Raw genomic sequence first — 17890 nt, 5'->3', positions numbered from 1 at the left:
AAATATCCTAACAAACGAAAAACATATTTGCTAACTTTCTTGGGGTCTCCAGTGATAACCACCACTTTTGTCATGTCACTGAGTTTTTCAGCAGGACCATGGCAACACTCTAACTGAGTGAAAAGTCCAAAGCTCTCTAGAAGTATGAATTTAGAATATTCGTATTGTTCTAAGAAGAAATGTTTTCCTACAGGGAAGTTCAAAGTGTATCAACTGGTTCAAGTAAGCAGCTTCCTTTAGTGATAAGTTTGTTTTAAAAATACCAGGATAACAAAAGAATTTCATAACTTACTCTAAACTCAATCTCTCTCTGGAATAGAAAACAATCCAACAGCATGTGTATTGGAGTGATAATGCCATCAGCCTCGATATTAAAGTGTCACAGGAATTCTCATAATTAAGTTCTTCCATGCTCTACCATAGAATTTAAATGAAAAGTAAAAAGCAAATAAATACATTACCATGGCTGTCCCAAGCTTGTAATGTGCATTGTTATATTATGGAGAAGTTAGATGAAACATAAATACAGCTAAATAATGTAAGCATTAAGGACACATGGGATTGGGAGAACTAGCTAGCATTTCCAACTTTTATTTTGTTTGACCCTTAAAAAGCTGATTTACTGCTTCATGGCCCTTCTTTCTTTCTGTAAAAAGGAAACACTGCCACTGACTTTTTTGGGATGTTAAGATTTTTGTAAACTTTAATAATGCAAAATACTAATATAAACCTCTGAAGTACTTAACCTATACAAATCATATACCTACACTAATTATATAAAGTACACCATCACTAATTTCAATAGCATGTAGGAATGTCTGTGTTGTGCTTGCAATACTAATTGATTATTTTATTATTTATATGTCTTTCAGAAGCAGTTCTTCTACATGAAAAGCAATGTCTTCCTTCATACCAGAATTTAAGTAGTATGCTATTGTTTAAACCATTATTTTTTAGCAGTAGGACAAATTACTCTCTAGACTAATTCGGATAACAATCTGAAATGGGAGGAATTAACATGCACACTGGTGAGAGATTATAGCCACAAATACATTTAACTGGTCACTACAAAATTTCTTTATACAACCCTATTGTCATGTATGCATTCTTTAACTGCATTTAGTACAGTCAAATCACAGGTCAAAAGTTACACTTCTGTGAAGAAATGAAGAACATTTCAAAGTAGTCAAACTAGCAGAGACAGCCTTTTGGACTTAATGAATTTGGAAATAATCTGTGATGTGAAACAATGCATGAATTATATATGATTATGAGGAAGAAAAGATGTGCTAGAAGCCTGCACATATAGGCTAGAAGTGACCCAACACATAACAAAAATTGCACACAGTAGTTTCATTTTGTACCTGCAAAAAGATAGCAGTACATTCATCTATTGTCAACACCACATATCGATCTATACTTCCAAAGAGCCTTAAGGAGTAACTACTGGTTCTTTCAACAAAGGTAATGCTGTATCTGAAGAATTAAAATTATTTTATTAAAACTCAGTCAATAGAAATAATATATTTTTCTTAAAGGAAATCAGTAACATATACCTCTTAATACAATTTTTTAACTTAGACACTTAACAGTCTTTTCATACATTGATCTTTCTCAAATGGTCAGTTCACTTTAAGACACAATGTACACCAATGTAGCAGTGATTTAATGAAATATTACTGGATTAATTCAATTAGGTTGCTAACTGCATCAAATATGACTATATAAAGCCTTTGAGTTAACAAAAAAAAAAAGGACATAATACAGAAACTCAGATAGATAAATCAAGATATGTACTTAGAAACTCCTTTTTACTACATTTGTATATTTAATTTCTTTTCTTCGTTTCATGATGGTGCAGCACAGGGAAAGCAAACTGAGTGAAAACTCCCTGACTGCCATTGGTATGATCCTAAATTTTTCTGAGTGACTGAGAGCTGTCAGCAGCACAGCCTCCTGTTGTGTTTCATTAGGAAACACAGGAGACCTGAACCTTAATCTGCCAGCATTAAGTCATGTATAAACTTATATGGACATTAATGAAAAAGCAAATTATTACTTTTTGTGAAACAATATTGCTCTTTGCTCACCTATTTAACTACTCTATCAGTGCTACAAAGAGTAAAAGTACCAAAAAGCATTCCTAGCTATTTAGCTTATGGCCAGGCTGAATGGAGAATATGAACAAGTCAGAGTTTAAAAGCATGTCAGATCATATGTTCAAATTTTAAATGTCAAAGATATATATATTTTTTCCCCCCTACTGAACTGTAATTAGACACAGCTCAAAAATGACTCCACAGCTGACTCATGGATACAGCAAAGATCAAAACTGGTATGTCTCTGCAACAATGTGGTGAAATCAACCACCCATATCTCTGTCACTGTGTTTAAGAGATACTGCTGCTCTGGTCCCTCTTCCTTTCTTTCTTTTTTTTCTTTCCCCTCACATGATAAAAGGTACCTTTATCAGGTATTTATAACTGTGAAAGCAAAATTCAAGAAAATTATGTAAAAGTAAATAATGCAGAAGCACAATGATTGACAACCATGACAATTTTTGTACAGGTTATAGAGTATTGAAAATTAAGTGAATATTAGATCTGAATTTTAGGACTAAATTAGCCTTGTTTTGAACTTAGCCTCTCCCAAAGGCTGTTAAGCATCAGAAAATGAGATGTTTTATTTTTGCCCATTTTGCTTTTTTAGCATAGATCCAGTAGTTAAAAAGTAAAAAAAATTCAACAGCAATTTTTATGAAGAATTAAATATAAAGTCTTCCAAGCACCAAGAAGCACTAAAGTAAAATGTTTTAGATAATATTACAATTTTCAGGGAAAAGTAGGAAATTAAAAGAGTTGTTTTTATTAAAAGTACCAGTTCATTATAACAATAAACTAATCAAACAATTTCATTCTGGTTGACATCTGTGTAAATCTCCAAAATTAAGCTATCAGTTTTAGCAGAAAAGCTATCTTCTTACATCTTAAAATGCTAATAGTGTAACTGCAGAAATGTATCTGATAGCCAAGTAGATGGCTATCAGATACAGTGGGACAAGATACATGTCCTGGAAATTGAAAAATAAATAGCCAATATGATTAAATAGGTGATTTTCACTCACTTGGATTCAAAAAGCTGAAGAATATCTGGCATATTAAGAAGCCCTTCAGTTGTCAGAAATACATATGGAATCTGCACTTCCAGAAGAAAAGAATCGCTGCGATTCCCTAAAACATTTTGTGTATGTAAGATAATAGTTTCCTGAGCAAAAAACTGAAGATACATTTAGATATTTAAATAGACATAACTTTTAAAACAAAGCTTTTATTCATTCCCAATAAAGTGATTCCATCATAGGTTTTTCCCCCCCCACCCAAATTAAACCCTTCTGAATCTCTTTGAAATTAGGCTTTCATCCAGATTTCTTTAGAACTACAACATTGCCTTAGGATGAGGAAGGGTGGACACAGCTTGTAGTAACTGTAAACAACCTATGACCTTGGCACAACTGCCTTATAAACCATCATGTACTACTACATCTTGGCCAAAACTAGGCTTACACTTGAATAAAAACACCTTCCTATCTTGCTGCATAGATAAACCAGCTCTGTTTGCTCAGCATTAGCCTTCATAACTTATTACTCATTCTTTTCCACAGGTACATCAATGTAGCATTTTAAGGAACAGAAAATGTTTTCTTCCATATGCCAGCCTAACTGTTGGTTAGAATTCTGGAGAGCACTTACCCATTTGTATTGTTTCAGGGAAGGTAGTTTTAAAAGTCATGTAAGCAACATTCAGATTTTTGCACAGATTTTTCCAGCAAGAATCTTCAGAATAATCATATTCCATTACTAATGAGAAGTGTGACCAAGGGAAGTCAGCTCCAATTTGCTGATTATGTACAATAATGCAGGAATATCTACTAAGGCTTAAAAAATCCAACAAAATATTAATAAAGTTAAGTTCAGGAAAAATTACCCTCAGAACAAAATAAACTAAATTTTACTTCGATAAATTATGACTGTTTAAAGTGAAGTATATTTTTTACAAAAAAAAATTTACCCTTCCCTTACCTAAAACTCTAACTCCTTTAAAAATCTTTAAAAAATTAAAAGCTGTAGTTCTCCCATTCTAATCATGTTCTTGAACTATTCATATTTTCCCATAATGTCATAATTTTTCAATTTTACCCTTATACCCCTTAAGCACCTTTTTCTAAAACATGCAAAAAATTATATTTCTCTGATCAAATTTTTCTAAAACATGCAAGACAAAATAAAAGGTTAGAAATATGCCATTTTTTGTTCTCTAAAAGCACCTTTGAGCCTCACTAAGCATTTTGCTAGAGTGTGGACAAAATAAAAATGAAGGTGTAGGTCTATATTCTGTAAACTTTACTCCAGACTGGAAAGTCCCATGAAATGAACAAAGGTAATTTAAGTTTCACTGACCTTAGTCCTGACTAGAGAGTCTGTTCTCAAAAATCAAGAATTTAACTTACTTGCTTATGATATCTTTACAAGCTAAAGGAGTTCCTTTTTTCTCAGAATTCAAATCCACAGCTTTTAAACCTGCTTAAAAAGAATGAAACCCTTGATGAAATAAATGAGCCTCTGTGAGCATGAATCAATGCACAGCAGTAAGCAGCAAATGTGGAACAACATGGGTTATTGAAATTTCACGTATTACATTGTTTTTTGTGATGAAGTTCCATACAATTTCAGTTTGTATTGTACTGTTGGGTATAATGATTTGAAAACATCTGTCTTGGAACCCAAGGAAGAAGTAATGAAAAAAGGTTTCACGTCTCACAAACTCACAACTCTACTACCTTAAAATGAAAAATTAAATGCTAATGCAAAAGGAAGCACCTTTGCCCCTTTATAAGTTAAATTTCTTTACACCTTCTATACATTTGAAATTTTACAAGTATAACTGGAAGATGTATCTAAGAAGGAATGCTGGTATAACACAAGTGTCTCTCTTCAGAAGTGTAGTTAGCTGGGTTGATCTGGGTTTGCAATCAAGCCTTAAGATCTTAAAACAAATAAAACACTTTTCATTAAATATTATTATTAGTAAAAGCATTGTGAACATGCCTCCTCCCTTTCAAAACATTCTAAAAGACAGGCTTTCTTCTTTTAAAAGCACAGGAAATTTAGCTTTATTTTTAAAGGCAAAAGAACAATTACAGTACATGACACTTGATAAGGTTCCTGCAAGAAGGATTTATGAAAATGGATTTTAAAAAACAATATGAAAGAAATCTGTGGCTTGCTCTAAACATAAGTACAGGCTCAAATAACAATTTTCCTGAAACACGTTTGGTTTACCAGCTGAATTTGTGACACTGAACAAGCTTGTGCAAAAATTACTCACAGGTAAAATGTCAAACAGATGAAAGCATTGCTTGTATCAGTGGGGAGAGGGGATATTGGAAACAGTATTTTTTTACCTTGAGTTCAACAGATCACTAGAGCTTATGCTGACATATTTAACAAATTAGCAAACCAGATGAGTGAAATAAGGAAAAGTATGATCTATAACTAACTACTCGTTCAAGGTTTTATGCTGGGGAGTTTAGTTAGGACTTCTAAATTCCAATTGCTCTTAAATAACTTGCAAGGAAGAAAGCTTGTGACCAATCAGCTAAAAAGAATGAAACAATCTGATCAAGACAACAGATGCAAATGTAATTAGACAATGGGCTGTCTACAGCTCTTTTGTGTTCTGTTAAAGAAATTTTTGACTTGACAGATGAACTAACATTCTGTTGCAAAAGAAAACATTATATCAGAACCTTTAATGAGGAGAAAATAAAACTAAAAGACAGAAAAAATGGCTGATGGAAGAGTTAGGAAACATTAAACAGTGAGAAAAATACATAGAAAGGTTTCTGATGAGGAGAAAAGCAAGAAACACCTTCACGAAGCTTTCAAAGAGGAATGCAGCAAACCACAGAATAACAGCCATTTTTTCTTTTAAAAATACATATTAAAATAATTATTTACCATCTACTCTAGATAATGGGTGAATGAGGGCTGCTTTTTCTCTTTCCGAGTCCATTCTTATAATGATTAGTATCTGTAAGAAGACAAGCAGAAGAAACTCCAGTAATAATAAAAAAGTTATTCTTTCAGCCTGCATACATCTTTCTTTCTCCTTTGCACAGAAAGCACGAGACTGATTAAACAGGTGATTAAATAGAAACCTTGGAGCTTTCCAGAACGACAATCATAGAATATCTTAAGTTGGAAGGGACTCATAAGGATCATTGAGTCCAAATCCCTGCTCCTCAAAGGACTACCTAAAACAAAGCCATATGACTAAAAGCATTGTCCAAATGCTTCTTGAACTTGGACAGGCTTGGTGCTCTGACCACTTCCCTAGGAGTCTGTTACAGGGGATACCACTCTCCCAGTGAAGAACCTTTTACCTAATGTCCAATTTGAACTTCCCCTGAAGCAGCTTCATTCCAGTTCCTCATGTCCTATTGCTGGTCATGAGAGGGAGGAGATCAGCACCTCCTCCTCCACTGCCCCCCTTGAAGAAGGTGTAGACTGTGATGGGGTCACCCCTCAGCCTTTTCTTCCCCAGACTGAATGAGCCAAGTGACCTCAGCTGCTCCTTCTAAGTTTTGCCCTTGAGGCCTTTCACTGTCTTGGTCATCCTCCTCTGGACACACAAAACACACAAGTTTGATGTCCTCCTTATATTGTGGTGCCCAAAATTGCCACAATATTCAAGGTGAGGCCGCCCCAGCACAGAGCAGAGTGGGACAATCCTCTCCCTCAACCAGCTGGTGATGCTTTGCCTGATGCCCCCTCAGACATGGTTGGCCCTCCTGGCTGCCAGGGCACTGCTGACTCACATTCAACTTGCCATAGACTTGGATGCCTGGATCTCTTTCCATAGGGCTGCATTCCAGCCTCTCCTCTACCATTTTGTATGTATAACCAGCATTGCCCCATTCCTGGTGGAGAATCTGGCACTTGCTCTTGTTATATTTCATACAACTGATGATTGTCTAGCTCTCTAGTCTATCCTGATTTTTCTGTAAAGCCTATCTGCCATCAAGGGAGTCCACAGCTCCCCCTAATTTCATATCATCGGTAAACTCAACTCATGTACTTTTGATTCCTGCATCTAGACCATTTATTAACATATTTAAGAGTACTGGTCCTAAAACTGAGCCCTGGGGAACCCCACTGGTCACTGGCCTTCAAATAAAAGGTTATATATAATTTTCAGTAACTGATATGACACAATATACTTACCAGGGAAACAAAACCACCTGCAGTGAAATGAAGTCCTGGCAATGTTAAAATTCATATGCATGTTATCTCAGGCATACAACAAGGGGAGATTTGATCCAACAGAAACCTGCAGTGCTCCTGACAGAGGTCTTAAAATTTATATTACCCTAATTTAACAGATAGTATGAATTGGAAAGGTAATTATTAGACTTTTTTTTCCCATAAACCAGCTCTTGTTAAAAGATGGAGTTATAAATATTCACACAGTCTGGAACAGATTTGTTTGCTTAGAGAAATTGGTTACATTGTTAACCTTAACACTGTGTTTCTCTCCATAACTTTTCATCCAATTTAACATTTCACACTGAAGAGTTGTTATTTTGGGATTTGTTTCATGCTTTTTCTGGCTGCTGTACTGTACGATCTTCAACTGCCTCCAGATGTTATTCAAACAGGATTCTAAGATGTTTTTATAGATATCCTTTGCCTTGGACAAATAACCTGTCAGTAAAGCAACAAAAGAAGCAATTGCAGCAACAAAAGATAATTGTCAAGCATTGTGTTTAATCTGCACATCAATTTAAAATCTATATGAAGGGTATCTGGCACAAAAGCAGATGAAAATTCAATGGCTTGCCAAAATGGAGGGATAATATTACCAGTAAGCAGGTATGTAAATGGATTTTGTAAAACTGCCATACTTTCTCTAGTATCCATAGACTATATGACTTCAGCTAGAATTATTCAATATGACATTCTATGGCTGCAGAAGCAGGCAGCAGCACTGTTATATTTAACTAATCTACATAGTTTATACTAAATAACAACAGTATTTCTGCCATCACTGTCCAAAGCTTCACTTGTCCTGTGTGTTTACCACTCTTCAAACTATCACAACTAGTTCTCAACTCTGAATGGTGTCTTCTGTATACAACTGGTGAACAATGATGGGGTTATTTGAAAATGCATAGATCTGAGGTAACTGTGTGATGAATTGCACAGCACAGCACAAAAACACAAGAAGACCTGTAATGAAGACTATAGGGCCTACTCAGAACCAGGCTCCATTTTTCTAAGTTTTTTCCCAGATCTTTTTTACTTGTACAGTTTCCTGTGTCAGCTGTTGCTGGGGTTTGGAAACACAGGTGCTTTGTAATTCTGAAATATCATCTAGGAGTGCTTCTGCTACAATAAACAGTGGAGGAGGAACTGCTCATTTGTTTTCCTTCCACCCTCTTACGTTGTTTATAGTAATTGTAGAAAATAACTTTACTTGGGATTTTATTTATTTACTCATTCTGTTTTTTTTTCCTACTCTTCTATTGCTAGAAATATTGAAGGAAATGCAAAATAATTTATTTTCCCTACAATTTCACTTATGGCAAATGTTTTCCATTTTACATCAATTTTAAGGAAATACTGTCCATTAAGGAATTCAGACCGACTGAAGTTAGATGCTCTGAACCACCTTTACTGCTATAAAGACAGAGGGAGCCTGACTTTCCTAAAGGCATTCATAAATGCTGACTTCAGCTCTTTATCGATCTATTTTGATAGAGGTATCTGATAATTCACAATGCACAACTATGACAATTTGATAATCTCAGCATTATCACTTCAGGCATTAAACTGGATTACAATGGCTTTTCATATTCCAAATCTGAAGAGCATAGGACCAGAAAAGCTCAAAAAAAAAAAAGCTGTGTAAGTTAAGTTATAACTTCAAACTCCATGCCTTATGATACATTAGATAATATTTCAGATTTTGCTTAAAATGCCCTCATATTTAAGTACCTAATTTCCAAGGAGCCTAAGAATATTTTTAGGTGGAAAGTGCTCCAGACTCACAGAAGACAGATTTTAAATAAAAAGGGACCTGCCATTTTTTCATATTTCTCAGTTTCACACAGAGATTGCAGTGAGAATTTGTCATTCTGAGATACAAGACATAATATATGTGGAAATTCATAAGAATGTTTCTTTGACAAACTAATGGAATAACATAAACAGAGGTATATTAGTCATGAACAGAGTGTACACAGTGATGGCAAGGAATCACAGCTACAAACATGAAGGACAGACTGCAGAACACACACAAAGCTTTGGGCTTCTGGGTATCATTATTTACTACCAAAAACAAACCTAGTGCTGTGTCGAAGCCGCATGACAATAGCAGATCTCGAACTGTCACCAGCAGATGTACCAGAGCAGCATGTCTGAACAGCATGATCTCCTTCTCATCTATTTTACCTTTACAAATAGAAGACTGAGGTGTGGTTGTGGTCTGTGTAAAATTTCAGAAATCTCGCTGTACACACATAATCAATTTAAAAGATCTGGGTATCTCAGAATTTCCATTAAACACACTTAAACACAGACAACCTTCAAAGCTCAGATCTGGTGAACTTGGCAAACAGCTTTTGATATAACATCTCCAATGCCATCTGATCCAGAGCAAGTGGCACACAGGGAAGTGTTTTTGAGAGGTGTGTAGGGGCAGATGATGCTTGCTGGAGTAGAGGATAACAGTACCCTTGGGAGTGCCATTAAAACCACACTGCTTAGTAAGGGAATCTAAATATATATATGAGTACTGACACATTTCCCATCTTTTGGTCCATGATACAAACCCAGTTGTTCACATTACTATTTCCTCATCCAACTAGTCAAATCACTAAATTTTTCAACAGCACTGTAACTCCATCTACCCTGTTTTCCAAACATTTCAGAACTCTTTCCAAGAAACCAAATCAGTATGGACTTTTTTTCCTTGTCATTTCTAACATGGGCATATCATTTTGCATCACGCAGGTGGGATGAAATATAGCTACTAAAAGAAAAGAAACAACAAAAACACATGACAACTTTCAATTTTAAAAACTAGCATGAAAAAATATTAAGTGTTTTTTACTGTAGAGGCAACATTTCTGAAGCATATGTAAAATATTTTAAAATTAAATTCCATTAGAATACTTTTTTTATTGTAATATTGAGGTTAATAAATGCAATGTTGAACAACTAGGAGACATTATTTTGGAACTAAAAGAGGAAATCAATTACTGTAAGTCTATAAGACAAACTATTAATAGTTTTATCATTAATTTATCAAGCATTTTGAACCTTGGGTCACCAATCATATCTGTATTAGTTTTAAAGAAGAAAAAAACCCAGACATGCTTTTTAAAAGACATACCTTGTTCAAAATTATCGCATACTACTTTCTCTTGCTGTTTTAAGAAAAACCTTGTATGATCAAACTTAACACTGTCAAAGCTCCAATTTACAGAGGCAAGTACACCCAGATGCGTCAAATCTTTTAGTACAGGAATGGCTGCTTCTTCCAAGAGGCAGTATGCCTGGCACTGGCTTTCTGCAGAGCACAATAAACAAAACATGGTAGCAAAGTTTGGTTTCATAAACTATTATTGGACAAGAATAGTCCAAAGACCCAGAAAACACTAACAACACTGACTTCTTCATGAAAGCTGCAACATTGATGGAAGAAGGGTTGCTCCCCATGGAACTTCCTGAGTGGTAGAACTAAGCCGATCTTCATGGCAGGCATCCATGCTGTTCCATGCATTTCATGAAGTGACCAAACTCCATGATGAAAAATTAGGATTTTTTTACTCCTGAGACTCACACTGAAATTGTACTGCTATTCCATTGTTCTACAGCCTGCTTTTACATTGTAGTCATTTTCAAAATGATAATTTTTGTTTTGACTGCAGAAAAGCCAAATTTTTTTCCTCTGGTTGCATTAAAGGAGTCTTGTTTCAAAATTTATTAGAAAAACAGAATTAAAAAATAAGCTTATAGCTATGATTCCTGTCTCAGATGGAAACAGATGAAAATACTGCTGTACTCTTTCACTGGTTCTGTGAAAGACATTCCCATTAAGCACATGCTTGGAATAAATACATTTTCATGGGAAACCAAACTAATCTGTACCAGGTCCACAACTTCCTAGCACCATGTATGCTTGATTTGAGGCTCTAAAATAGCTTGGATAAATATTTTCTGGGTTATTCTCTATCATTTCTACTGCATGAGAAAACTGTTGTCAATGCGTGTTTTTTGATACAATTCTTTGTACAACAGCCAGAGTTCACAGAGTAAGGCTCAGTCATGTGTTAATCCACAGCACATTTCTACTGTGTTCAAGACACTTCTTATCAAAACAACTACGGATCCCTTCCATCTCCAGTTCCCATTTATTCTGTCAGAGGAAAAAGAAAAGAATAATAATTGAAGGGTATTGACTGGTATGAAGAGATTGTATATCTGCTAATTTAGATCAGACATAACAAAAAGTCTGAGTTACTCTTTTTACTTTGCACGTGATTGGCTTTAGTATTAAGATGGAATTCTAGAGCCTGCTCTCACACCTGTGTCAAACAAATATCCATTTACTTGCAATGTTTCCAGTCACAAGGAGCAGAGACTAAGCCTAATAATTTATGAATTTTTTTGAGTAGTACTGTTTAATATAAAATTATATTGCAAAGCTGTATAGACCCATAGAATTGTTAGGATCATCAAGTTCAACTGTTAACTCAGCACCACCATGTTCACCAATAAACCATGTGCCCAAGTGCCACAGTCACACTTTATTTGAACACTTGCAGGAATGGTGATTCCACCATTTCCCTGGGCAGGCAGTTCCAATACCTAACCACCCTTTCAATGAAGAAATTTTCCCAAGATCCAATCTAAAGCTACTCTGGCACAGCTTGAGGCCATTTCCTCTGGTCCTGTCACTTGTTACCTCGGAGTCTGACCCTTATCTTCATATGGAAAAAAAAGCATATCCAAAAATAGTATACCTGATGCTTGAATATTGATTGTGATACCATCTTCATTTTCTTGGGTTTTTTCCTCTATTTTTACAATCTCACAAACAGAGTCATCCTCTTTGTGAACATGTGTATGCTGTTCTTCAGGTTGTAGCACTGAATTATTAAACCACAAGTGGATATTTAGACACAAATATCACAAACCCAGTTCAATGAATAAGAAAACCCAGTTCAATAAATGACTATACATGCAAAAATACTTTCAATTTAAATAGTTTCTATGACGTATGCATTTTCTCCTCATGAATTCTTTACTGTTTTCATGGGCTTACACAGTATGGGAAAAACATTGAGACACAAAAGATTAGGCCCTATCTGCCTTCACAGCCCAAGAAGTCAGGCATTATCAAGACAGTCTTCCTTAGGGCAGAGAAACAGAGCTGGGAAAATTAAGGTGCTGGTCCTACAGCTCTATAATACAGATTCATAAGAAAGATCACACGCCTCTATATGGGGAAAAAACACATATGAGAGGAAAGACACTGCTGACCATAAGGAGCTCAAATTATGAAAAATACCTCAGTGAGTGAGACTAGAAAAGATTAGATACTGTAAGCCATCCACAAAAAACATGGAAGATGCAAATAGTAAAAAAAAAGAAAAAGGAAAATAATTTTCTACCATCTTCTAGCTATCTTTTGCAACTTGTTAGTATTTCTAAGTGGCTGTCCCCTCTTTCTGATAAATACCGATGCATGAGCTACAACTTCTGACCACAAAGCTCCTTCTGACAGTTCTATATCTTTATGTCTGAGAGGAGTTCTTATTGAATAGTTCTCTCCTAAATATTACTGATTTTTTTCTATTTATGAATGTCAGTTTTCTCAGAAAACAAACTAATCATACAGAAAAAGAAGAAAAAGAAAAAATGAATTTTTATTCTAGGTAACTTAAAAAAACCTTTCTGATTTTGAAAAGCTATAGGGGGTTCCAAACTGAATCACTGAACTGTTTATACTACTTCCCTCCTCTGTATTTTCTAAAGTAAATATTAAACACAATGATATCTTTGAAAAATAAGCCAAACAACAAAGAGCCGTACAAGAAGTGCTGGCATTTCTACTTTTCAGTTAGATTTAGACTGACCCATAATAAAAGCTTTTCGTTATTACATAAGTATGCAATAATTTATATAATTTCTACATCAATGTGGTAAGACCCACACATTTTAATGGATTCTCTATATATCAGAAATAATTGCCACACTGGGGTCTTGCCTGTACATATTCTAGTCTGCATTTAATCTACTTAAACCTCCACAAGCCTATTCCTGAATGTAACATAGCTTATCTTTCAGTACATTTGGATTCCTTTTTAAGCGATGCAGTTCTGGTCATAGTTCACTAGATGGTAGCATAAAACTTCAGTTCAGGTACTTTGGTCTACTTGTAAAATTTGTGGTTTTCTGAGGCCATGAAATGTTTTATGCATCTCTACCAATGTCAGTAACAGGTGAATTTTTACCAAGAAATAATTTCCTCCACAAGATTACATAAGCTTTCAATTAAATAAATATCCCAACTCTACTCTATAGGAATTATTGCTGAAAGCTTTTATGTAACATTTTTTTTTTTTTTAATGCTGGGACATGTAACTAAAACATAGATAAAAGTTCTTGTTAAAATTCTGCCATACAAGTCCAAAAAATCTTGAGGAATATTCTTTTCAAAATATAATTTTATCCTGAAAATTGAATCTGGAAATATGTCTCTGCTGACCGCTATTTCATGACACAGACATTTCTTTTTAAAACAAATAAGGAAATTCTTCCACTTCTTTTCTTTCTCTGTTGTTTTGCATTTCTGCAATGCTGAACACATAGCCTGAGATTCTCTCCTAAGCATTGTCATCAACAACAACAGGGCTACCAACAACTTTCTGTTTTTCCTAATACCTGTTCTGCTTCATTGTTTGATGGGGTTTGCACCAAGGTAACTGGCTCAAATGAACAACTCCTGTTCATTGTGTAGGTTATGTTGGTTCTATTCAAGTAAGAGTAGTGATTTACTATTTGGTAACTACAATGAATTTGATAACTATTTCTTCTCCAGAGAGGTTCGGAGATCTGATTCAGAACATATGGACAGAGGAGATCATCTGAAGTACCAGTTAGAGTTCATCAGAACTGTAATAAACTCATATGTTTATTTTATGTAATACCACTTCCACCACTAAAAAACCAACCCATTCCAAAAACAAAGCACCACCCCAGCTAAACCAACCAACCAAAATCCCCTAAGATATCTAAAGGAAAAAACGAACAGGTAAGATACTTAGAGGAAAAATCAGCTTCAACTAACACCAGAAAAATGTCACCATTTACTTCAAAGGATACATCTACTAGGATGAACTCGCAACTATTGTAAGTGGTAAAACAGCAAAGAATTAAATCTGGAAAAAATGGCAGCATAAACTGGTTCACATACCTTTTTCAGGTCTATCTACATAATTTTTTTCCTCTCTTTGTCTGAGTGTATGTTTGGATCTCATCATGATAAAGTTGTTCAGATCAGAATCATCGTTGTCCCATTTTGTAGCAAGTGCAAATGATGCAGGTTTTTCACTACAGGATGAGTTGTGTACTTTAGATGATACACCTTTACAGCTGACTGATTCAGATGGTTTGGGAGTTTTCTTTTCTTGGTTTAAGAAACAAATTTCCTCTTCTACCTTAATCTTCCTGTTGTTTCCTCCAGTAAGCTCTCCCCCAGATGTATTTGTGCTGTGAATTTCGGCAGATGACACAGCACGCACAGGCAGGGCAAAATACTGCCTTTGAGTCTGCAGTGACAAGTCAGGATTTACTACTTTGTCCATCTGATGTCTTTCAGCAGAAAGCAGCTCTTGGTTTATCACAGAATTTTCTTCAAGCCATTCTGAAAAATAGAATTTAATTTATTCACTGCAATATAGACCTTTTTCTTTTCCCTCTTCTGGTTAGAGTTAATGACTTTGGATGGTTTATAGAAAAAGCATTTTTTACAATTTCTTCTTTCTGTCTTCTCAGATCATTAAAATTCACTTTTGGAAAACTTGCACTGACTAGTCCAAAGCAAAAATGCACAATATTGAGACACAGAAGGCTATGCTATTGTTTGAAGAAGTTTTCACCGTGGTGTTTACTGATGTTAGATTTCTAAGAAGTGGAATGCAGTATCTTTCATTAGGAAGAAAAGTTACCGGATTTTTTTTTTTAGAGGGAAAAAAAGAAGTAATGAATGTAATCTGCTCCCTCTGAAGATATGCTTCAATAGAACTGCAATTTTTTGCATTATGGGGGTACATCCATCTCAAACACAGTAGCTAAACACTTAAAAATATGTAAAAAGCAGTTACTTGGAACTGTTCTTTCATGAGAAGTGTCTATTTGTTTCACAATATATCATGTTACTGTCAGTCCTTGGAATGCCACAACCACAACTGATGCCTTGCACTCCAGCCATAGTTATATAACAAAATCCGAATAAGGTTTTGCATTTTTCGTTGCAGTTTGATTATAAGTATGCAAAATGGCCCATGAGAAGTTCTGAAGTTATGAGGTGTTCAAATTTGAAACCATTGTCAGCATAAAAAAACCTCTGTAGCATCACAAAATAAATAGTTTTCATTGTAACACACACTGGCTTCTGCAGACAGGACAATGTATCTACTTTATTAAAATATTCCAATGCAAAACTACTATTTGTGAAGAAATTCTCCTGTACGAAACTATTTTATTAGAAAATAGTACGGCTGGTGGCGGCTACTCTTCACCTGCATGGTAATAAATTTGTGTACTTAAACGTTTTTGTTCCTACAATTTGTTTTAAGTTTGTGAAAGTACACCTTAATTGCAGTAGTGTTGCTACTTCATTTTGCTGTAAAACATTTTAGTCTCAAAAATAAGAAATATTTCATTTACTTTGTTCTTGGAGATATGTAACTGTCACTGCCTGATTCTCTGATTAAGTATCTATCTTTGCCTTTCTATCACTTTTTTTTTAAAAAAAGAAGATACTTACTTTCTAACTGATACGATGTAAATTGTGTGAATTTTTCTATTTCTGTAGGAATTAAACTGTTTGCATTACTGTCATCCGTATTTAATTGCTCCAAAATTTCTGTGGCTGCTGGATTTAAACCCAAATTAAGCCACCAGCCCTTCTCTAGAGAGCTAAGTATTGATGCTTCTGTCTCAACAGGTAGCATTTCTTGCAGTTCTGTCAGTGAATGATGCTGAGGCACAAGGTTAACAGTCTGATGTTCTACAAAACCCAGAAATAACGTATAATATTAATAATCTAGAAACATGAAACAGAATGTAATTTTGTAAATAAAAGCTCCCAAGTATTGTGACCTACCATATATATCCATATATCCATTTTTTATACTTCCATTTGTAACTCAGTGTCCATGAACAGATTTAAGAGTAAAGCAGCTGACATTATCAGAGCAAGAGTACTTTTTTACTTACCGCGTCTATGAGTAAGGTCAGGTGGGGGTTTAAATGTTTTTCAGATCTAATAATGTGTAGCTGAATTATTAACATTACAAATTATCTTGTGCTGAGGTCGGCGCTGGAATAAAGACCTCCACAACTTTTCTGGGTGCAGCTGGTAAGGTGATTTTATTCTAAAAGTAGCGGGGCAACTGAACGGCTTAAAGGGAGGAACAAAAGGGCACAAAGGAGCACTACACAAAATGGCTCCAGCCTGAAATAACATGGGTAAGGAAGGCACTAGAACAGAAGGTGGGGTTTAGGCAGAGCATGCAAATTACAACCAACCATAGGAGATAGGGGCTGAACATAACCTTATATGGTACTGCGTCAAATATCAACCAATGAAAGGACAGAACATACATACAATACAATACAACACAAAAACTCATATGCAAAACCTATGATTTCCTTATTAATTACACATTTTTATACCACCACAATCTTGTTCATTATGTGTGGGTTTACTTATCCTGCTTACAAAGACTTAGCAGAATCCTTACCTGAAAAAAAATGAACTGCAGTAGTAAGGAGCATACCGTACATTATTTTCAACTGTAAATCAATGTACAAGTGAATTCGACAACATAACAAGTCAATATACATAACTTAATCCTGAGACTTGTAAAATGAAGCAAATAAAATGAAATGAAAGAATAATGGTAATTCATATTCTGGTGCTGTCATAAATACCCTGCAGCTTATTTTGGTTTTGTGTATTTCACTTCCTAACACAAACTCTGCTTTTGTGAATGTATAACATTATTTTCCATTAACCATACTCTTCTGTTGACTAATACACTTTTTAAAACATTATTTAAGGGAAAATAGTACATAGGAAGGAGTTCAATAGATTAACAAATTTCTACCAAACTATTATTACCAGTTATTGTATATAATTAGCAGTAGTGAGCTGAACACTGTCATAATAAAATAAAACTCTTATTTCATTCAAACTACCTCCACAGAAGGGTACATGACATACTGACTTCTTTGTTGCCATACTGTAACTTTTTACATGCACTAAAAGAATCAGATAATCCAAACTTCAGAGGCTTACATTAACTGGACAATTTTCAATGGCTCGAACAAAACATGTGCTCTGTAATATAACATTATCTTTTCTGCTGTATTTCTCTGTGTACATGGAACTTGTTAACATCAATTAGAAATCCTTACCGACAAGTAAAAGAGAGCTCATATTATCCCGATACTTCTCTGATTGCCATACCAAAGAGTCTAAGTACTCCCTAGAGGGCCCTGTAACCAAAATACTACAAAGAACATAAAAAAAG

At 34.9% G+C, this 17890-nt stretch overlaps 1 protein-coding gene across 1 annotated transcript in view; it reads right to left on the bottom strand.

The window, feature by feature from the left end:
* Nucleotides 1-17890, bottom strand: part of SHOC1 (shortage in chiasmata 1) — a 46536-nt gene that overhangs the window by 7918 nt on the left and 20728 nt on the right. Inside the window, exons 10-22 of the mRNA XM_018086213.2 lie at nucleotides 17775-17869; nucleotides 16120-16362; nucleotides 14545-14994; nucleotides 12089-12214; nucleotides 10456-10632; nucleotides 9405-9512; nucleotides 7576-7763; nucleotides 6018-6090; nucleotides 4508-4580; nucleotides 3750-3934; nucleotides 3125-3230; nucleotides 1365-1476; nucleotides 293-414 (exon numbers count right to left, since the gene is read on the bottom strand). Of these exons, the coding sequence (XP_017941702.2) occupies nucleotides 293-414; nucleotides 1365-1476; nucleotides 3125-3230; nucleotides 3750-3934; nucleotides 4508-4580; nucleotides 6018-6090; nucleotides 7576-7763; nucleotides 9405-9512; nucleotides 10456-10632; nucleotides 12089-12214; nucleotides 14545-14994; nucleotides 16120-16362; nucleotides 17775-17869 (2058 nt within the window). The remainder of the gene's footprint in view (nucleotides 1-292; nucleotides 415-1364; nucleotides 1477-3124; nucleotides 3231-3749; nucleotides 3935-4507; nucleotides 4581-6017; nucleotides 6091-7575; nucleotides 7764-9404; nucleotides 9513-10455; nucleotides 10633-12088; nucleotides 12215-14544; nucleotides 14995-16119; nucleotides 16363-17774; nucleotides 17870-17890) is intronic.

The sequence above is a fragment of the Manacus vitellinus genome, unplaced genomic scaffold (assembly GCF_001715985.3).
Source record: "Manacus vitellinus isolate BGI_N305 unplaced genomic scaffold, ASM171598v3 scaffold_9_pilon, whole genome shotgun sequence".
NCBI lineage: Eukaryota > Metazoa > Chordata > Aves > Passeriformes > Pipridae > Manacus > Manacus vitellinus.
The sequence above is the reverse complement of the archived record's forward strand: the minus strand, read 5'-3'. Positions and strand labels throughout refer to the sequence as shown.